This window comes from Rattus norvegicus, chromosome 9, assembly GCF_021556685.1.
Source record: "Rattus norvegicus strain SHRSP/BbbUtx chromosome 9, alternate assembly SHRSP_T2T, whole genome shotgun sequence".
Taxonomy (NCBI): domain Eukaryota; kingdom Metazoa; phylum Chordata; class Mammalia; order Rodentia; family Muridae; genus Rattus; species Rattus norvegicus.
In genome coordinates, this window is record NC_141542.1 from 108,855,346 (window position 1) to 108,877,623 (window position 22,278).

At 52.0% G+C, this 22,278-nt stretch overlaps 1 protein-coding gene across 2 annotated transcripts in view; it reads left to right on the forward strand.

Annotated features, from left to right (window-relative positions):
- Positions 1 to 22,278, forward strand: part of Crocc2 (ciliary rootlet coiled-coil, rootletin family member 2) — a 60,828-nt gene that overhangs the window by 10,631 nt on the left and 27,919 nt on the right. For both annotated transcript variants that reach the window (XM_087568190.1, XM_087568191.1), the window contains exons 2-18: positions 556 to 706; positions 1,615 to 1,763; positions 4,013 to 4,119; positions 5,512 to 5,653; positions 9,206 to 9,309; positions 9,866 to 10,063; positions 10,404 to 10,500; positions 10,586 to 10,675; positions 10,811 to 11,017; positions 11,246 to 11,445; positions 13,122 to 13,304; positions 13,662 to 13,806; positions 14,065 to 14,211; positions 14,473 to 14,703; positions 17,288 to 17,481; positions 21,025 to 21,152; positions 21,508 to 21,677. In XM_087568190.1, coding sequence (XP_087424316.1) covers positions 556 to 706; positions 1,615 to 1,763; positions 4,013 to 4,119; positions 5,512 to 5,653; positions 9,206 to 9,309; positions 9,866 to 10,063; positions 10,404 to 10,500; positions 10,586 to 10,675; positions 10,811 to 11,017; positions 11,246 to 11,445; positions 13,122 to 13,304; positions 13,662 to 13,806; positions 14,065 to 14,211; positions 14,473 to 14,703; positions 17,288 to 17,481; positions 21,025 to 21,152; positions 21,508 to 21,677 — 2,643 coding nt within the window. The remainder of the gene's footprint in view (positions 1 to 555; positions 707 to 1,614; positions 1,764 to 4,012; positions 4,120 to 5,511; positions 5,654 to 9,205; positions 9,310 to 9,865; positions 10,064 to 10,403; positions 10,501 to 10,585; positions 10,676 to 10,810; positions 11,018 to 11,245; positions 11,446 to 13,121; positions 13,305 to 13,661; positions 13,807 to 14,064; positions 14,212 to 14,472; positions 14,704 to 17,287; positions 17,482 to 21,024; positions 21,153 to 21,507; positions 21,678 to 22,278) is intronic.

A 22,278-nucleotide genomic window follows, 5' to 3' on the forward strand; every position in this document is an offset into this window, starting at 1 on the left:
GTCCAGCACACCCCTTATGATGGATGGGCTGCTCAGAACAGGGGCTGGGCTCTCCCTCCTTTACCTGTACTGTCCCTTCCCCTCCCCTTCCCTCCCCAGGCCTGTGATCACTGGGCGGGGTTTGAGCCAAACTGTTCCAGGTTGGGCAGGTAGTGGAGGGTTTTTCTGTGGGCAGACACAAAGGCACCTGCTCTGGTCATCCCAGAGAGGCTGGCATGAAGAGTTGGCCCAGGATGCAGCACAGCCTGCTTAGAGTTGGAAAGGGTGAGCTCTGCTGACCTTGGCCAGGAGTCCTTTCAGATACCCATTCTCTTGACTTCCTCGTGTTTGCCAAAGCATTGCCAGGGACTGGCAATTGTGCAATCCCACCCCACAGATGGAGACACTAAGGCGTGTGACCTGAGTGACCAGCCTGTCCCCACTCTGCCACCTTCAGGATGCTTTGCTATGTCGAAGTGACCTCGTGGTGGCTCCCACTGACAACAACGGGCTTGCGTGAGGGGCTTGCGAGTTGTCCTGGGCCTATAAGAACCAGGGCTCTGGGGTGTTTTTCAGAAGTTGGAAGACACCATCCTGAGCCCCATGGCCAGAAGGGAAGACCGGGCGCTAACAGTGCGTGGAGAAGGCCAGCGGGCCTTACCTACTCCTGTGCCAGCCCGTATCCGAGAGATTGTGTCGAGCAGCCTGAGCAAGGAGCCACTCTCAGGTGATGGTTCGAAGATGTCTCAGGCAGCAGGGGAACCTTACAGCAGCAGCACATGGAGCCTGGCCTTGGCCTCACACAGCACATGGAGCCTGGCCTTGGCCTCACACAGCACCTTAGGAAGCCATGCAATTAGGACTATCCTGTGACCCTTGGCTACCCATCCCAGACTCTCCTAGCCCCATTTTTCCCAACCACCCTCTCTTCATTGGGTCCTCAGGAGTCATGTTGCTAACTACAAGACTTATCACTGCCAGATGGAGCTGACCTCAGCGCTTGTGACACTGTTACGCCACCCATGTCCTGGTTTTACTCATCTTGGTTTTTTTTTTTTTTTTCACCATAGTGAAAAGCCTAAAGGTTGACAGGGACATCCCGAGTTTTGCTTCTGTCTCTCATCTAGGCCCCATGTGTATAGCTTCCTTATCAATGCACTGCAGGAACAGGTTCCAAAAGGGTCAATCCCTGCATGGAGGCCAAATAGTAGGCAGGCTCCCTAATCACCAGCCGAGCTCACCAGTCACTTCTGCAGGGGTCTGGTGACTCCTTTGTGTTGTAACGGTCCGTCTGGTCTATTTCCTAATGACTCCGGGCTACCGCTGGGCCCTGGGAAAGGACTGAGAAACATCACTACATGTTTGAAAAAGCAGCTTCTTTCTGTGGGCAGGGCCCCGCTAGCCTGAAGCAGCAGCCCCACTCCTGCTCCAGACATGGTGTGATGGCACCCAGTGTCCCCCACACACATGTTTTAATTGGTAGAGACTTGGCCTGGCCATGAGTCGATGGGGTTAAAGATATTGACCAAAGGTACTAGGGATGGGAGGGTGCTCGGTCACAGGAGAGGAAGTGACGTTCCTCATGGCCTCTTCTAGTTGTTTGGGTAGGGCCTGATCTGAATGCTGTACCCACAGGACTGTGGGGACTGCCAGCTACTACAACCCACGCACAGGAGGAGAGTGAGCTCCTGCAAGAGGAGCTGACTCGGTTGGAGGACCTGTTGGCCCAGGCAGATGCTGAGCGGGAGGAGCTGGCCAACAGGTGTCACATGGTCAGCCAGAGGGTGAGTGTGCAGGTGGCTAACAGGTGTCACATGGTCAGCCAGAGGGTGAGTGTGCAGCTGGTACCTACAGCAGTGTGCACAGCCAAGCCCTTACTGGGGATCATCCTTCAAAACCAGTGATCATTGCTGTGGGCCCATCAGCTGGCCTCAGGACACTGGGCAACAGATGGGGAAAAGGAGGCTAGAGGTCAGCATGTGAAGCAGGATATGTCCCCCTCAGATGGTTGTCTCTCATCTGCTCCAGGATCCCTGTGGGGTGGCCTGGTCAGTGATGACCCACTGGTCCAGGCCTTACCAATTACAACCACAAAGCCAGCTCCTGAACAGGGGAGAAAGCTAGGAAGGACTGGCCCCCGAACCAGGGCAGAGCCTGTAGGTCCAGCCCCCTGGCCTTTCTCACATGTACTACAGCCTCTGGTCACCAGCCAGGCCTCAGAGTGGGAGGAGGAGAGGTCGCCTCTGAGGCATAGGCTTCAACCAGGGGTTATTCAGGGATGTCAGTGAGCTAGAGAAACTCGGGCAGAAGGTGAAGGTGGTTTCTAGGCCAGAGCCCTTTCATGCATTGTCCTCTCTGAGTCACACGACCTTCACAGGCAGAACCAGGCACGGTAGGCACAAGATAAGTGAGAACAACCCATGGGGTGGTGGTGGTGGTGGTGGTGGTGGGGTTCTGATCCCCCAGCATCTATGGGACCAACCTGAGTTCCGTGTGGCAGGACAAATGAGAACACCAGGGCTCAGCTCTGGCCAATGGTCCCCTAAGGCAATGGTTCTCATCCTGTGGGTCGCAGGAAAACCACTTGGGATCAGACCTCCCATGTATCAGATATTTACATTATGGTTCACAACAGTGGCAAAATTACAGTTATGAATTAGCAGTGAAAATGATTTTATGATGGGGGGGTCTTCCCAACATGAGGAACTCAATTGAAAGGTCACAGCATGAGGAACATGGAGACCCACTGCCCTTAGGTCATAGAGCCATGCCTGGAACCAGTGCTGGCCCAGATCTGCTCTTTCTATAGCATGTAACCTGTGGAAACCCCGAGGCCTGGCCTTGCCTACCTGAGGGTCCTAGCAGAGTTCCTAGTGCAATCACACTAGCCCTGAGGTGCCCACCTGCCAACGGACCCCAGCTCTCTGCTGCCCTTCCCACCATACCACTCTATGGGACATGCCTTTTTCTTCAGTCCCCTACCCAAAGAGTCCCTCTAAGAGAGAGTGCGAGGACCCCCCTTATCATGGCTCAAGAGTCTGCTCTTGCTGTGGTGCATTCTGGGATAGAGAATCTTCCTAGCACAGGGCGGGAGATGCTGGGAATGGACTTCAGGGAATAGAAGCCACAGAAGGCCTTCCAAAGATTCGCAAACTAATAAGCCATGAGTCAGAGCTCAGCTCGCAGCCAGCTAGAGAGGCTGCTGGGAGACCCTGCCCCAAATCACGCTCCAGCACACGGGTGGAATGGGGTGAGGGTCTTGGGGTCCAGCATGACCTCTCCAGGTGACACTACAAGCCATTATAATTGGAGACCTCTGACCCCAACTGTCCCATTGCTGGTGGCTGAGAAGCAGGTCCTTGGCCATCAGACACTCCTGTGTCCCATCCCCATCCCCCTACTCTTTGTACCTTCCTCCCAAGACTTCCATGATTCCGTGACATCCTAGGTTCAGATCCCCCATGTAGTAATAACGGCTGGGTGGCTATGGGCAGTAGGCCTTGGATGAAACGTCCTGAATCCCCACATTAGCCCCTTGGGATAATGCTCTGTGTTGGTAGCAAGGGGGCTTGACACCCATGTGAATAGGTTCCCACCTGCTAAGGAGGAGGATTGAGATGAGAGGTGCAGCTTGGGAAATAGGCCAAGCCAGAGGGGTCCAGTTTCCTGCCCCATGGAGACATGGAGAGCCTGCTTTTCAGCTGCCTACCTTACCCCTACGTGGCTGACATCTTGACTGCCCCAGCCACTGGGGACAATAGTGCCTCAGTTTACTAACCTGTAACTGAAATGTCTCTAGGAACCCCCAGAGCCCTGCCCCCTGCTGATCGCACCACTCCCCCAGGCCCAATGGAATCCAAGCATCCACTCAGCCAGCAACTCCTCCCTCTCCCTCTTTCTGTAGGCCACCAGGCCTACAGGTGTGAACAGGCTCCTGGGAGACCCTGTATCCTGCCTCTGCCCAGGGTGGGTTTCATGTCATACCTGGCTGACTAGGGCGACGTAGACCAGGTAAGCTCACACTCCTTCCCAGCTGCAGGCCCGCCTGGATACCGCTGAGGCCCGGCTTCGGAAGTCAGAGCTGGAACACAGCATGGATTTGGAGGAGGCTCTTAGCCGGCTGGAGGCCTCACAGCAGAGGTGAGGCCTGGTGGGCAAGCGCTCAGGGCTGCACCCCCCCCCCCCACGGAGCTATCCTGAGTTAAGGTTACCTGAGAAAACTGGCACAGGGAAGATAACCTGGGGGGAGGGAAGGGTCAGTGGCAAGTAAAACTGGAGACCACTCCCATATCCTCACTCACAATTTCCTGCCCACCCCTCAGGGCCAGGGTGGGTGAGAAGGGAGAGAAAGAGCAGTCTGTAGAGTGGGCAACAGACTCCTTTCCCCGCCTGGCGTCACAGACCAGGGGAAAGGAGTCTAGTCTCCTCAATAATGATTTATCTTTACTTCTGAGTGCCGGGAGCAAAGATATCAGAGAGGCTTGACGCCATAATGTCCCAGCGTTGGGATCAGGATACTCAGGAGAGCCCACCAGCAAGTGAGAGCTGGCCTCAGAGACAGCCTTGTCCTCTGCCCACATCCTTCAGTGTACATCCCCATAGCACGGAGACAGGAGCATCAATGTCATGCCTAGAGCAGCTGAGGGAGAAATCTGTCATTCCCTCCAAGAATAGGTTTGGGCCAGTGGGCAGCCTCCCAAGGCACAGCCATTGCCAAGGGCTCCCTGACCTCACCCCCCGAGTGTGGTATCAGGACGTTCACGAGGGGTACTGGCTGGCCATCGCTGCTGGTGGTGGGTTACCACAGACAACCAAGGACCATTGGCAGACACAATCCTGGGTGCCCTTCCCTGGCTTCTCCTTACCACCCTGACCGCAACTCCAGAACTCTTGGACTCAAGCCTCTCTGATGTCAACAGGCCCTTTTGTTCATACTTGGCAAGATTGCACCACACCCCAGGCCTGGGAACAACCCATGAGCCTCACTTGACCCATCTCGCCATCACTAACATCCTGTGGTTGGCCTACCCTCCAGGAATCTGGGCAGAGGGAGAAAATGCTGAAAAGCATTTTGAAAACCCATTTGAGGGAAGAATGGTCCCAGGGAAGCCTGATGCTTGAAAAGCTGTACAGGATCTCTGGCATCTCTCAAAGGGCCTGACGCCCAGAAACGCCCAGCTTCTGCCGGCCTGCCCCTCTGAGGCTCCCTTTGAGCCTCCTGGACCCTGTAAATTTCTTTTTCTTCTTGGAAGGCAGAGGAGTGGCTAGGGGTGAGGAAGTTTGGGGAAATAGGATTTTGAGGAAAGAAAGATGACGCAGAGCTGGTTCTGAGAAGGGTCCTCCTGGTGCTGGCCCCATGGAGCTCTCATTGCAGGCCGATCGGTGATGCTTGGGCGCAGAGCTGAGGCTGTGCACCTAAGTGGAGATTGGCGGGCCCAGAACTCCATTTAAACTCCTTAGTTGAGGGTCCTGGACTCTTTGTGCCTCTTTGAGAAGTCACCACATATAAGGCTGTGGGTTTTGTTCATTTAGGAGCATGGGCCTTTCCCAAGTAAACACCCTCCTTCGACAACAGCTGGAGCACATGCAGAAGGCCAACGACACATTGGCCAGGGAACTGACCAGGACAACACACAGCTTGCTCCGCCTGCAGGGCAAGTTGGAGCTTCGAGAGGTGCGTCACTGGTCTAAGAAAGAGGTGACCCCACACCCTGCCTCTTTAATTTGGTGCTCAAGGGACGCTGGTATCATGCAATCCCTCCCCCTGGTGGGAGCCTCACAGCCCATTTTGCTTGGTCACAGCAGCCTATGCCATGAGGGACACCTCAGTCCCCTTGAGGAAAGGAGAACACAGAGAGTTCTTGGGCCATTTCTGGCTCTGATGCCTGACACAGAGAGGTGGCCATACAGAGAGGTGGATCAAAGGGTCTGGGTCGCACAGCTGCTCTTAAGCTCCTGGCCAGAAACTACCGGATACTCACAGTCTTGCCCACTCAAACTGTAGCATCAGAGAACAATGTTACAGACCTTGGGGCATATCTAGGACTGGTCTGCTAATTTGTCATTGGATGTGGGACCTTCTGAGAAGGGTGTGGCCTTGGAAAGATGATACCATACAACTGAACCTAAAGGCATCCCTTGACAGCCTTGCTCCAAAGAGGTCTGATCACACATCCAAGTGTCCACACCAGTGGCAAGATCCCCTTCCCCCCGCCCTGAAGCCACTTGAAGAATATGCTCTCTCCATATGAAGGCAGAAGCCTGGATCCGGATCTATATGGGTCCGTTCAAACAAATCCCCAGGGGAAAGGCAGCCATAAAGGCCCCCTGCCTCCGACCCCACACCTGTCATTTCCGGCTGTAGCTACTGTGGAGACACCTGCTGTCACCCACAGGAGAAGGGAAGGCATCGGTGCCTGCTAAGATTGGAGGAGGGTGCACTGTCTCATAGAGTGTCACCAGGGAACAGGAGTCTGTCATCCCAGGATAGTTGGGCAGATGACAGCCATGGCCTATGCCACCCACGTGGCAGGCTAAACAATGCTATACAAGGAGTGTCCACAAGTGCCCCGCTTTGCTTATTACGGGTCTTTCCTTCTCCTGCCTTGGAAAGCTCGTCCCGGCCAGCAGCTCCTTCCTTTCAGCCCTGTGAAGGGTTCTGTCTCTGGTCTCTTTGCTGCGGCTGCCAACCAGGCTGTGGCCTCCCCTGACCCTAACTCAGCACAAGACTGTTGGTCTCCTTGCCCTGGTGACTTCTCCCACTTTGTCTCTGGCTGGCTGCAGATTTCTATGACACACCCCATGTGGGTTGTTCCTGCTTATCCTACTCAGGACGTCTCCAACCTCTGTCTTCCTCGTGACTGCAAGGAGCCATTAAATCTTTCAGGATTAGCTCTGCCCACCTCTCCCTCTTCTCCCTAATGCCAACAAGATGTCTGAGCCAATCTTACACCATCTCTAGTGTTCAGAATCATCTGAGTTACTTCTCCTCCTTTACCCTGAGCTAGGCTAATTTCTTCACAGTCATGTTCTTACTCATCAATGTCCCTTCTGACATCTAATCACCTTGGACTCTTCCTCCTTGACTTAAATTCCGACTATCAGATCTTCATCTTTAGGAGAATGGATGCATCTTTTCTCAAGCAGCCATTTTGTGCTTGGTGTCTGATGTTGCACCACCTGCCATTGTCCAGTCTGACGCCATAGTTTCTGCTGACTCCTGATCATGGTGCATTCTTTGTGTCTTTGGTGGTCTTGCGCTAACAGGGACCTGGTTATTTTCCTTGGAACTTTGTGGAAGTTCTTTGAAACCTAGGTGAATAAAGGATTTTTCCAGAAAGGATTTTTCAACTGCTTTTGACGAGTGCCTGGAAGCTCCAAGGGTCTGTGTACCACACTGCAGTAGGCTTTCAGTTTGAGTATGAAAACCCATGCAAGCTGCATGATGTTGTGTCATGGTTCCAGGCACAGGGAAGAACTGTTTTTCTCTTTTTGTTCTTCTCTAACATTCTAGACTGGCAGTTTCTCTGCAAGACTGCGCACACGTGTGTGTGTGTGTGTGTGTGTGTGTGTGTGTGTGTGTGTTTAGTGTATAAGACTGTATTATGATGTGAGTGGTGTGTATGAGCCTGTGAGTATAGTATGTATGGTCTATGGTGTGTATATGACTTGTATATGTGAAGGTGTAAGGATATAGTATATATGTGTGTGTGTGTGAATGTGTGTATGTGTGCGTGTGTGCGTGTGTGCATGTACATGAGTGTGTGTGCATGTGTATGTGTGTATGTGAGTGTGTATGTGCGTGTGTGGTGTACAAGTGTGTATTATGATGTGAGCAGTGTGTGTATGTACCTGTGCCTATGGTATGTATTGTCTATGGTGTGTATGACTTGTATATGTGAAGGTGTAAGTGTACAGTATATATGTGCATGTGTGAGGTGTGTATGCATGTGGGAGTCTATTATGGTGAATGACAGTCTGAGTGTGTAAGGCATGTGAGTGTGTGAAAGCTTGTATGAGTGTAGTATGCTGGAGTGTGGTGTTTGTATGGGTCTGCATCTGTGTGATGTGAATCTGCATGCCTGTGGCTGTATGTGAGTGACACTATGTGAGAGCAAGGTGAAAATACAGGCATGTGTTTGTGCGTGTGTGGCATGTCAGAGGTATGCTTGTTCACCCTCTAGTTTACTCGCCTTTAATGTGCTGAGTGCAGCTTTGGGGTGTCCACCATGTTTGAGGAGACCCCTACTTTGGGCTCTGCTTAGCTCCCCAGAGAAACGGATACTCGCATTGTTCCTTTTAGAATGGAATTGCACAGTGCTGGCTGGGCTCCTCGCCTGTACCATGTCCTGGCTGCATGCTCTCCCTGTGCTCGCCAGCTCTCAGTCTTGTCAAGAAGAGGAGAGGGTCTAGAATCCTAGCTTCCATGAGACAGGAGCCAAGACGTCTCATCCCTAGGATGCGACAGAGCACAGCCAAGTGTCCTCTGTTGTGCACCAAGATGTACAGAAACATAATCCTGAGGTCAGGGTGCACAGAAGACTCAGGCGTAGGGTCTGCTAAAGAGTCAGAAATGGCCTCACACGGGAGGAGGCATAAGGAGAGTTTGTCCATCTTGAAAGCCTTGATGAACAGCCTTGGATAGGGATATATCATGCAGGGACAGGCAGGAGCTAGAGGGGAGCAGCTGGTTCAGAGAACCCTGTGGGTCCCAGAGGTCAGCATTCAGGACACAGTATGGTGTGGCGATAGAATGGTAGCACATAGACACCCAGCCTTCTCTGGTAGTTCCTCTGCTGCTGGCTGTTCTAGGGTTCAATGGGGGTGTTTTTATTCACCTGGTCTCTGAACACCCGCAGGGCACTGGTTCTGCTTGACTTGTACAGCCCCCTAGCATTAGACCTCCCATGACACCCAGGGGATGGAGAAGCAGCCCCTCCCTCAGACGACAGCACCAGTGCCTGGGAGAACCTTGCTGTCTGGGAAGAACTGATTCTCAGCAGCCCTGCTTTCTGTGAAATAGTCCTCTGTAGCTGTGGTAGAATCTGGGAACAGTTTTCTCCTGGTGGGCATGACATTGTCTCCCATGTGGGGTTGGGAAGCCCATGGGATGGATATGAGGTTCTGAGGCTTAACAGCTAAGACAGGGCCTCTTTCCAGCCCAGGGGCGGGGGTGACAGGAGAGAAAGAGGACAAGGCCTAAGCAGATACAACTTGTTGCTCTCAGACCCAAAGGTTGAGCCTAAGACAGCCTCGAGACATCCTCCCCCTGTGGAGACAGGCCAAGGCTCTGCAGACGCACCTGGCTGAGATTCGGGCATCCACCGAGAGGTAAGCAGAAACGCTCACCTAGTGGTACCCTAGTGGTAGGATTGGAGTCCTTCCTGGGCTGCAGCTGTGGTGTCTCTAGCTGCCCTGGGGGAAAGTGAATGGATAGGGAGGAGAGAGGGAGGGATAGAGAAGGTGGAAGGAGGGCAGGGGATTGCCCTTCTCTAGATGGGAGGGTAGACATTGGCCTTCATAGGGTTTTGGGGATCCATCAAGTCCCTTCTGGATACCTCATGGGGATTTGTCCTAGGCATTCCCAGTGGCCCTCGACATAATGGAACCCCATTTACACAGGAGGAAATAAAGGCCCAGAATCCAGTATCTTACTCGAAGTTATCATTTCTGGTCAGATTCACCCCTGCTCACTTCCCCTTGGCTCTATCCTAGCCATTCCATGACATATAAACCAATTCGTGGCAGATAGTAGGGCTTCTCCCAATACTGTTCATGGTTCATGCGGCCTGCCTCTCCAGCTCTGAGGTCTGCCTTACAGCATCCTGGGCCCCATGCTCACAGCAGGATCATGAGGCTCAGCCAAGTTACTTTTCTTGTATCCCAGGGGTCTCGAAGATGTTCGGGCGGACATGACCCGGACGGCCCAGCGCTTGCATATGGCCTGCCTGAGCCTCGACTCCCACCTGCAGCTGACAGCCAGCAGCATGACCAGTGACCTGGAACAGCGGCTGAGGGAGCAGGCTAGGGAAATGCTGCAGCTGCAGGGCCAGTGGGCTGCTGAGAAGGTGGCACTTCAAGCCAGGTGGGCCATGGGCTTTGGCTGGCTAATGTAAGGAGGCCAAGGAGGTACGGGCTTGAGATGAGGTAGATAGAGTTTTCCAGGTGATTTCACCCAGCACCCTGACATGGAGCTGCAGATGTGATTTGGAGAGAGACCATAAGCCAGGACAATAGAGCTGGGAATTGGTATTTTAGTCCCAAAATAGTGGGAGTTATCAACGATCTATAGCAGAGGAGGCATGCAATCAGGGCACAGACTGAACTATATCCTTGGCACTGTAAGGAGGCACTGCATAGGAAGGAGTCCTGATGGGCCCACAACACCCTCAGGGCCTTCCTCATCACCCTGATCCTCTCTCCAGACTTTCAGAGCAGACATTACTGGTAGAGAAGCTCTCTGTGCAGAAGGAACAAGGAGAGAGAGCCATCCTGACACTCAAGGCGGACATCCAAAGACTGGTTTGTGGGATGGGAAATGAGGAACTGGGAGGTGGAGCTTTGCCATGGGTGTGAGTCTGCTTGGCTCAGAGGTCTCTGCCCACAGAAATCCCGGCGCAGTGGCGGCCAGCTGGCGGTGGATGAACTGAGAGATGAGGTTGAATCCCTGAACCATGTCCTGGCCAGCATCAAGGAGGTATGGCCTTGCCTGGTGATTTTCCTGGATACAGAAGATCTGTGAGGACCCTGGTTTTAGGTGTCCTCATCCAGAGGGTCCTGTTTAATGGCGGTGCACTCTCTTCTCTTTTGTCTCACTCTCTGTGACTCAAAGGTGGCCCAGTCAGATGTTCGGTATCCAGAGTTGGCCTGGAGCAGCAGCACTGAAGTCAGGGAAGTACAGACCCAACTGAAGAGCCCCCCACGTTCTCTGTCCCCACACCAGCGCATGTCCCCAACACGGACCAGCTCTCCAGCCAACCTGCATCCTGCACTGCAGGCTGTCCAGTCAGCCATGGAGAGGCGGCAGCAGTGGGAGCAGGTGGGTGACCACAGCCCACAGGGCCACCAACGTCACAAATCTTGCCCAGCTAGGGTATCTTGGTGAAGTTTTCTACTGTCTGCCCTGGGAGTACTGGTCTACCTCCATGGGGTCTGCCCCTGAGACGCATAGCCTAGGGAGGGGCCTCAGGTGTCTGGGGCCTTTCTAGGGGAACTGAGTGCTCTGGCTAGTAGCTGGTGCTCACTGAGGGTGTCATTCCCCTGGCAGGAGCTACATCTGAGGCTGAAGTCCTCCCAAGAAGAAGCAGCCGGGCTCCGAGAGCAGCTGTCTGGGTACCGGCAAGAACTGCGGACCTCACAGAGGCTTCTGCAGGACAGGGCACAGGAGCATGAGGATCTGCTGGGCCAGCTGGAGGCCCAGAGGCAGGAGACACAGCTCTCTCAGGTGTCTGTCCATCTCCTGGAAAGGTGAGGAAAGCATCAAGGGTAGGGCAGGGCAATTGTCCCCTGTGAGGCCTCACAGCAAAAAATGGAAAAGGCCACATCTCCAGATAAAACCTTTTGGTGGCCAGGCTGCCCCTCAATCTGTAACCTCTTGTCTGAATTGAGTAGCCTCTCCCCCTTTTCTGTGCCCCCTCTACTGTACCCAATCTAGGATTCTCTTCCCTAAAAACAAAGGCACTGTTTGCACATGTTCTAGGCTCTCTGCAGGGCAAGGCCCATATCCTATCTCAGAAGCTCTGGCATCACCAGCTTTTGCCTCCTACCATTCCTGCTCCAGGCTCCCCTCTAAGTAACATTTCTCTACCAGTGTCTTTTCACCATGACCAAAAGAACCTCGTCTACCCACTCTCCACATACCCTGTGGGTCCCATGGTTCCTTTGCAGCTACCATAAAGTTCTGAATACTTTCTGCACATGACTCTTGACCTGGGGCTGTAGGGAATCAGGGTCACCAAGTGTGGGAATCTATGGGATCTACTGGATGCAGGCTAAGAGCCAGGTGTTAGCCGTGGATCTGGAAATCTTCCTGAAGGAAATGTACAATATGCCCTGGAAACCAAGAGGCCATGTTTCCCTTTCCCCCTCAACATAAGGATGGGGGACCACACAAACTTCCCAGTCTTCCAAGCAGCCTGCACCTATTCCTGCACAGTAAATGAATGAGTCAGTCCTGTCCTGGAGACACATTGTAGGAAGGCACAGAGGTGGGCCAATCAGGACAGCCTTGCAGAGGGGCAGAAATCTGAGGACAGTGGGCAGAGCTCAGGGAGGGAGGGAGGGAGGCCTTTGCAGAGAGGAGGCAGAAGTGAGCAGAGGCATGACGTGTGGCAGGGTCTCTGGGAAGTCTTAAGTGAGCCTGTTTGGCAGGCAGAGCCCTGTCACAGAAGGAGGACTATCTATATCTCCAGAAACAGATCACACAAGAGGCCACATGGGAGGTTTCTGTGCAGGTAGGGGCAAAGCAGAAGGAGCAGAGGGGAATGCTGGGAGGATTCAGCAGGGCAGAGCAAGCTGTGTCAGATCCAAAAGACTGGGAAATGGGAGCTGATTCTCAAAGGATAGGGTGAAAGGAATGTACCTAAAATCCGGAAATCCAACTGAATGGCTAGGCATGGCTGTGAACAGAGTAGGAGACATGGGAAGAAACATCCAGAACCCCACAGCCACTGCACATGGACTTCAGGATCCACAGAGTACATATGCGTGGGTGTTCTGAGACAGATCAAATAGACACTGGCCAGGAAGGTGTTCCTTCTGTAGTGGAGGTTTGCAAGGATGAGAGCAGGTATTACTTGTTGGCAAAGAGATGTCTGTGAGGATTGCCCAGGCTGCTCATGTGGCAGAGAGCTGGGCCCTAAGCTCCTTCAAGGGAAGGAGAAGGCTATGTCCCAGACAGTGGCTACTTCATCTCAGGCAGCTAATTAGGGCCTGAGGCTTTGGGTCACACCGTATCAGCTTTTCTTCCTGTGCCTGAATTGCTTCTGCCTTTGAAGCCCCCGAGGACATGCGTCCACACCACCACTACTGACCCAAACCCACTCACCCTTACTGTCCTCCCCAGTAAATCTTGATGGTCTCAGGCACTCCTTCTCTGAAGCATGGCTTGAGGCTGACTCTACCTTGGCTCCTGCTTTTCCCAGGGAGAAAGTAGCCCTGGAGGCAACTGTGGAGGAGCTGAGGGCAAAGGCAGACATTCAGGAGGCTGAGACACAGAAGCTGGAGGCCACAAATGCAGAGCTTCGGAGAAGCCTCCTGCTGCGGACAGAGCAGAAAGCAGAGCTCGCCCAGCAGAGTGAGCGCAGCCTGCGTGAGCTGGAGACCAGGTGGGTTGTGGAGGGGCTGCAGGCCAATTCTGAGGCAGTCCCTCAGACTCCGAAACTGCAGGTGAGACACCAAGAAGCCATCAGGGACAGAGGGGGCCCCCAGCTCCTTTTGAGCTGGCCATCGCACACCCTCATTTCCACACCTATACCCTTAAATGCCTGGCCCTGTGTACACAACCGCCTGTAGGTATGCCTCACAGTCCAGGCATATGACTAGAGGCTGCTCTCAAGGGCGCATTGTGCTTCTCTGGGGTTTCCCGGACTTTTAAAGTGTTTGCTAGGATTTCCCTGCCTACAAGTTCGTCATGGCATCTCTGAAAAGACCCTTCAACTTTGCCTTTTGGCCTGGGGCCTCAGCCAGGGCCGTCTGGAGCAACTGGAAGAAAAGGTTTCTGGGCTCAGGAAGGAGCTAGCCACATCCCGGGAGGCACTGAGTTCAATGCAGTTGCAGAGGGACATCTTGGAGACAGAAAAGGAGGGCCTGCGTGGTGCTCTGGCCCAGGTATGTACATAAGTACACATGGTCCTTGCCTCTGCTCTTACCTGTGTGGCCTGAGCCACTACCAGGGTTCCTGGTCACTTCTATTGTGCACTAGACTCATTCCTGACCCCTTGCCCTCCCAACCCTGCTGGCTGTATCTGCTCCTACGGAAAATCTCTAGGCCACCAGTCATCAACTCTAGTCAAAAACTTAATTCTACCAGAAAAACTCTGAAACCTATTCCCAGAGACAACTCTGGGTGACTACTATGCCTCACAGGCTGAATCTAGCAATGCTGACTTGGAATTGCTGGTGACACGGCTGAAGACAGAGGGAATGGAGAAACAGGACTCACTGGCCAAGATGGCTACCCTGCTGGAAGGGCTTTCCCAAGACAAAGGCACCCTAAACCATCTGGTACTTCAGGTAAGGCAAGAGCCAAGGCCTTGGCTTCCCCCAAGGTGTCCTTGAAATTTCTCTGTGGACTTGTTCTATCATCCATTCTCCAGATCTCCTTTCCTACATGAACTGAGGCCACCATCCCAGTAGTAGGTGACCACTGATCCTAGTCAGGCCTGAAGAAGCAGGAACAATAGCATCTCCATGCAAGTCTGTGAGGGGTGGCCGGCTTGTGGGAACGAGGAATGTGTGCTCTGCCAATTCACTGTCTTCCCACGTGCCCTGCAGCTGGAGCAGGAACGGGACCAGCTTCGGGAGCAGCAGAAGAGGCTGGAGCAGGAGCAGGCTATTGTGAGAGAACAGCTGACGCAGACAGAGCAGCAGCTAGGGCTCATTCAAGCTGAGCGGAGAGGTCTGCAGGAGGCTTGTGGGCACCTGGAGCAAAAGCAGGAACATCTAGAGAAGCAGGTGGCCCTGCTTGGGCAGGAGAGTGCCCAGCTCCGGGAGCAGGTGGACCAGGTGAGACCCGGATGAAGGCTACTGCTGATTGTACCTCTGAAGGAGGTTGGAGAGGTAGGTGGCTCGGTGGATAAAATGCTTGCTTGCGCAAGCATGAGGAGGAAGTTACCAGAACCTACAGGGTGGAGGAGCCAACAGCAACATATATAATTCCCTCTGGGAGCACCAATGGGTAGGGACAAGGAGAGAGAAAATTTTGGGTCAGGACTGTCCTTCATGTTTGGGTTAGGGTTCTGCTCTGGCCTCTAGTGCCTGGTCAGTGTGTGCACAGTTGAACGCTCCTGCTACTCCTGTGTTTGTTTAGTTCCTGTCCTTTAGTTGTTGGATTTCTTTGGGGTTTGTGTGTGTGTGTGTGTGTGTGTGTGTGTGTGTGTGTGTGTGTGTATGCATAAGAGTACATGCACATATGTGTACACATTCATGTGAAGGTCAGAAGACAACCTCATATGTAATTCCTAGGATCTGCCCACCTTGTCCACACACACCCCATTTTTATTTTAAAGTGTGTGTTTTGCCTGCACATGTGTCTCTGTGCACCATATATGTGAAAGTGCTTGTGGAGGCCATGAAAGAGCATCCTAGAATTAGAGTTACAGTTATTGACTGCTATGTGGGTGCTGGGAACTAAACCAGGGTCCTCTAGAAGACCAGCCAGTGCTCTTAACTGCTGAGCCACCTCTCCAGCCCCCATCTACCTTGTTTATAAGACAGGGTCACTCACTGGTCTTGATCCCCCTGAGTAAGCTAGACTGGCTGGTCTGTAACTCAACTGTAGGGGTTCTCCAGTCTCTGCTGGTGCTGGGACTACTCAACGTATCACATGGGTTCTGGGGTTGAACTCGGACCCTCGTGCCTGTTTGGTAAGCATTTTGCCCACTGAGCTCTTTCTCCAGCCCATTACTCATTGGGATCATTGGGTGTGGACTGAGTTGAAGCAGTTTTTACAGTGTGTCTTGTGTGGAAACCCAGTTGGGTCTCAGACTTCCAGAGACATTCAGCCATCCATGTCTCATGTGGAAAGCATCACCTCTTTCCGTTCTCAGATCCCCTCCCCCTTATTCTTACCATCATTCCTCCATTTTTGTTAAACTATAATTAATGTGCAGTGTGGGGGACAGGCAGGCCGATAAGTTTGACAGTGGTGTGCACCTGTGATGACCAGTCAAGAAAAAGAACATGGTTACTGGTCCAGAAGCCTCCCTCACAATCCACACTGGGGCTAAATGTCTAAAGTTCCAGCAGCCTCTGTTCCAACATGGAGGACCCTGCACTGGCTGTGTGGATAACTTATACCAAATTTCTCTCTCTCCACACTCTAAGATTCGTCCATGTAGTTATGTGTACCATAGCTTTTGGCTTTTGTACATAACTGTGTCAGAGTGGGGATAAACTTTCTCACACACCTACTGCTGGACTCCTGTGCTGTTTCTGGCTTGGGTTGTAATACACAAGGCTCGTGACAGCCTTTGTACACCCACTTCTCACTATTCTTGAGCAAATGCATACAAGTGAAATTATGGGGGTCATTGTGGAGGGGTGTGGTGAGTTCCATCAGTATTGGATGTCATCTGCTTTAATTTTTAAGCTACTTTCTGCAGAATATTCTATGTATAGAGGTTTTGATTCGTGTTTCCAAGGTAACGAGTGGTTTGGGTGCATTTTCACGCACCTGTTGGATTTGTGTCTTTTTTAGGCTTCTGTGTGTTTTTTGAGTGTGGATTTTGTATCTTGGTTGCATCTGTGTAAGAGTTTCTCATATATATCAATGCAAATACTTTGCCAGACAGATGTTCTGTGAATATCTTTTCCAACTGGCATCTTGACTTCCTGTTTTCATTGCCTGTTTTGTTGTGGAGGACTCATGAGTTTATATTTGGTTTTGCTTTGGTTTTTGGGACAGTAGCCTGGAACTCACTGTGTAGCCCACACTGGCCTCAACCTTGTAGCAACCCTCCTGCCTTAACTTCCCCAGCTTCTGGGATTATATGCACTAACCACCATGCCACACTTTTTAAAAATCTTACGATCACTCTTCCCTAGATCCTGCAGTTTGCCTAGCCCAAAGACAAAGAGTTAGCCTTCTGTGTTTTCACATGGCCTTGGTTGAGGTCTTCAGCCGATTTCCTATCGATGTCACAGGGGTCTTTAAATATGTTACAGTGCCAGTCCTTTTGCCCATCTAAGATTCACCGAGTCAGACACTCCCCCAGACGGACTTTCAGTTAGCCTGCAGGTGACTCTGATGTTGCCAGAGTGTGAGAACCACAGATGTGCAGGAGGGAGTAAGCTAACTCTTGCTACCTTCCAAGGTCTTCTTCACCTGTCTAGGCTCTGCTTCAAAGGGACTCTCATGTTTGGACTAACTTGCTGGGTGGGTTACTTTCCTGTCACTGTGATGGAACATGTGACAGATTAAGTGGTTTGAGTGAGAATCCCCCTTCCCAGGCTCATATATTTAAATGCTTATCTGCCTGGGAGTGGATCTGTTTGAAAGGATTAGGTGTGGTCTTGTTGGAGAAAGTGTGTCAGTGGAAGTGGACCTTGAGGTTTCAAAACTCCACATGGTCCCTTTTTCCTCCCCTAGGTCACATACAAGAAACGGGCCCTAGAGAAGCAGCTGGCACAGAGCCTGCAGGACCAGGAGGCCCAGATGGACATTCTTCAAGATGCCCTCCATGAGAAGAACATACTGTCTGAGGAGCGGGCCCAACTACTGGCTAAGCAGGAAGCCCTGGAGAGACATAGCGAGCTTGTGACTAAGGAGGCAGCTGATCTGAGGTACCAGTGCAATCACTAACCAGGGTGTACCCCTCATGATCCTGCCCTCAAACAGCCCATGGTGTTATGACAGCACAGGTGTTATACAGGCACAGTGGCACAGGCAGGGCATGTCTGCTGTAGGCATATGGTATGGGATGCATAAAGAGGAACCATTGTGTCTTTGAAGTGGTCATTGTCCTTGCTGACTGTGATGGCATGCATGCCGTGTGTGTGTGTGTGTGTGTGTGTGTGTGTGTGTGTGTGTGTGTGTACTTTTCTGCTCAATTCACTCAGCAATGAATTCTTTAGGGTGGCCCAATTTCTTGGAGACGCCAGGGCTGAGGGATAACCTTTGAGACTCAGCGTCTAGACCTGTGGGATGGAGGAATGGTCAGGCTGGATGAGAACTATGTGGCTGAACCCTGCAAATGATGGGGTGACTGGCTGATTGGGTGGGTGAGTTGAGAGACACATGGATGAACAGCTGGATGTGTAGCTAGTTGGAAGGACGCCTCGGTGGGTACATAGATGGATGGCCAGGTAAGGGGACAGATGGCTGGCTGACAAGTTAATGGATGGATGGTCAAGTGTGTGGATGGATACCTGCATATATTTCTGGATAGCCACGTATGTGTTTAGAGATCTGTGAGCATAGAAAGGAAGATGTATGGTCAAGTCAGTAGAAGGAAGATGGATAAGTGAATGTAACATTCTAATGCAAGGGTGGGCAGGTGGGGTGGATGTGCAAGGAACTATATAAATGTGTATGTATATATGTGTGTGTGTGTGTGTGTGTGTGTGTGTGTGTGTGTGTGTGTGTGTGTGTACACCAGGAATGACGAATGGATGTGTGCATGGATGGTTGGTATATGGGCACGTGGTCAAATGGATGGGTGTGTAGATGGGTGAGTGGGTGGGTGGATGTCTGTTCACCAGCTTTTATGCAGCAGACAAAGCTGTACCAACTTGGAAAGGATGCATTTGCTTGGGTCAGGGGACTTCAGTGCAGCCCTTATGCTGGAACCAAGAAGAAAGTAAGAAAGGGGGCAACCCTATTATACCAGAGACCCAGATCAGACCAGTAAAAGAAAGACACGAAATTTCATCCTTAAGAGCATGAGTTTGGGGTAGAGCTGCAGATCAGCTGCATCCAGAGCGTCTACAACTCCAGGGATCCTTCCCCTCCCTCTGCTGCATGGCTCTGAGATTTCCTTCCCAGGGAGACACCTAGAGGTAGCACAAGAGCCCTTCTGAAACTTTTGTCTAGTAGCTTTTCTAATAGTCCTGGGAGCCAGAGGCTCATAGCTGTGCAGTTTAGAGTAGGGTCCACCCATAGTCCTGACATGGACGTGGGGGAATCCTCATAACCAAGAGGGCAACATGCAAATCTGGAAATGTGCCCATGGAGGCAAGAATGGTGGTAGCTTAGGCTGGTCCCATAGCCTCTGCAGAGACCCAAGGTTAGCTGTTGCTTTTTCTCCCCAAAGCCTTCTCAGTCATGAAGGGCTTCCTGGAAGATTTCCGTCTGGAACTCCAGATGCTAGGGACATGGGGAACTAGAAGGACCCAGACCTTCAACTTCTCAGAACTGACCTCTCTTAATAAAAGCTTGTGTAAGCATCCCAGTGGCAAACTTGGAGGGGGCTTCCCAGGTGAGCAAGAGCAAAGGGGGTCCTGAGCCCTGGAAACATATGCTGCCCTGAATATGAACCTGGTCAGAGCCTTCCGAGGGTGGGATCCAGCCTTGATCTCTGGACCCAGACGGACCAGCACATGGCAACCCTGAAGACCCACCAAATAACAATGTACCATGATAACCAGCTGAAGCCATGATGGCAGGGCTGCTGGGGCCATCCATGCCTGATCCATACCTCTCTCCATTCATGGAGTGCTGGCTGTTCATCAGGTAGTGAGAGGGGCAGGTTCCCACCCATACATCCTGCTGCAGCTTACCCACTCCCCATACGCCTTTACCTTGTAGCACCAGACTTCTGCCTTGAGCTCAACCACAGTAAGATGCTCTTGAGCCTCTGTGGAAAAAGAAACTGGACACACCCTCAGGTTCCCAGGCTGTGAGCAGACCTCAGAGGCAAATCCAGATACACCCCCTAGGAGGAGGCTTCAAGGCAGCTCAGAGGAAGAATGTTCTCCATACATAGTGAGGAGAGGGCATGTTTACTCATAAAACAGGGAGTGTGTAGTGTTACAAGGGGGACAGGGTATGGTGTGGCAGACAGTGAGGTTTCTAGGGTGCGTAGCCTGGGCCCAGGGGACTTTTCCCTCACACACGAAGGAGTCCTGGCAGGTTTTGGTGCTCTTCAGGGTAACACAGGAGCTGTGGTAAAACCGGCAAGCCAGTCAAGGGCCACGGCCTCCCCCACCCATTGACATCATACCTTGCTGCTATGTTCTGGAGTGTTCATGGTAAGACCAGAGCTCAGTGACAAATCACGCTGGCAGTGCTGGGTTAGTCAGTCACTGCTGGGCTGGCTATCAGCAAGTCAAGCTGTTTTCAGGAGCCCACATTGGGAGTGAGCACTGTCGTAGGTTGCTACACCTCATTCCACATGGTTTCTGGACGATGAGCTCTGCATGAAGATGCACTCAGGCTACTTTCTCCACCACAGCCTGTAACACGCTAGCTTTGCTGGTTGTCCTGTGGGTGACCCCTTTCTTGCCTCGTGCATGACACTGCTTATGTTAGATGCACTGTGATGACTACATTTTCCCCATTTGTTGGCATTCCAGCCATGTCCAGCCACATCCAGCCACAGTGTAAAGCTACAGTGGGCATCCTGTTTCTGGATGTCATGTGTCTCTAGAATTGGTGCCTGGGTGAGGTATGGCCAGCATGCTTAGTCTCCCCCCGGTACTCCCTTGCTAACACTAGGCGTGCTTGCCTTTAAGTCTTTGTTCATCTGCTGTATGGTTAATGACATTGCCTGGCTGTCGTTCAAATTTTCCTGGCCCCTGATCTCTCCTGGTAAGGTAAAGTACATTTCACATGCTTTTGTCTGTTTGATATTTTCTTTGTAACTGGTATTTTTTCTCATGTTGTTGACTTTGTTAGTGATCGGCCAGAACTCTTTGTATATGATAGATAATTATCCCTATGTTTAAGTACCAAATATAGATTTTCTTCCAATTCTGCCCCTTGTCATCTTCTGTTTTTCATTTTTAAAGATCAATTTCTTAAGTTAACAGGCAAAGTGATGTGTTTCATTTTCTGCCCTTTCCTTCCAAGTTGATTTATGGAATCTCTTCTGTGGAAAACTATCCCTCCTGCCTTTAAGTGTATCCAGATCTGTTGGCCTCTTTTTCCCCTCCTTCTGGCTTTCATGTCAGGCTTAAGGAGATTAAAATATCCTCTCTATTTGTTCTATTTTTATAATTCTGAGTTATTCTGCTGTGGCTTGTTTATTTTGTTTCATTTCTGGTTTTGGTTTTTCATTTGGCCCGAAACATGTTTTCGCATAGGGTATGACGGCTTCTTACATGTACAAACTAAGATACCTCAGGACCATGTGGATTATGTGCCTGCTATCTGTTGCTTCACCACAGGGCTGAGAGGAACTCTCTGGAGAACAGCCTCTTTGAGGCCCAACGGCTGACCACGCAGTTGCAGGCCCAGCAGGAACAGCTGGGAGCAAAGGCCAAGGCTGATCAATTGGCTCGCCAGGCCTTGCAAGGTGCTGCAGTGGGTGGCCTCTCTGTCCTCACCCCCAAGTCACTGTTGGGGGGAACTCAGTCCCTATAAGTGCTATTCTCTCTCCCTGAACCCTTAGGGGAAGACCCAAGGGCTTGGAGGTCATGTGTCTGTGAGCCATGTGCAGGGGGGAGTCCTTGCCTGACCTGGTCACTGCCAACTCAGCTCAGACTCGAGGTGCAGCCATAGGGTTGGTACGGTGGCCTCCTGCCCTGTACTCATTCCTGGTACCTGTTTCCCCATTTAACTTACCCACCATGTGCTAGCAGCACCCACCTCTTAAGTGGGTGATTCTAAAGGAGAGAGGGCACCGTAACGACACACCTGACATTTCACAGTGGAAATGGAGCGGCTGAAAAGTGACTGGGAAGTCCAAGAGACAAAATTGCAGTGGGATCTGGGACAGCTGCAGCAGCAGGCTGCACAGCAAGAGCAGGAGGCACAGCTGGCCTTGGAGCGCCAGGAGCTGGCCCACAGAGAGGACCTGGCACGTCTGCACAGGGAGAAGGTCCGTGTCCTGGGGCCCACTTGGCCATTTCCTAGGGGTCTGCCATGTCCTCCCAGCAAGCAGAGGTGGCCAAGCCAAGGGAGAAGGGGCCTGGCCACTCTTCATGGTCTAAGAGGTCAGAGAAGGTCTTGTGTGGTATCTAGGAGGGGTCACTGATGTGCAGGGCAGGCACCTGCTCACAGAGGGACCTGAGAGGACCCAGTGCCCTGACTTCAGGCTGATAGACCAGAGCTTCATGCTTGTCAGGGCTGTACTGCTAGTTAGGCCCCCAAGGATCTTCTGAGTTAAATCCTGTTCACCCACACATCCATCCATCAATCCACCCATCCACCCACCTGTCCATCCAACTATCATTCATCCATCCACCCATCCATTCACTCACCCACCCATCCATCCACCCTACCCATCCACCCATCCACCCACCCATCCATCCATCCATCCATCCATCCATCCATCCACCTGTCTGTCTAGCCACACATATACCCATCCATTAGACACACACCCATCCATCCTCCATCTATGTGCATATCTATCAACATGTCCATCTATCTATCCATCCATCCATCCATCCATCCATCTACTTGTCTATATAGACACATAT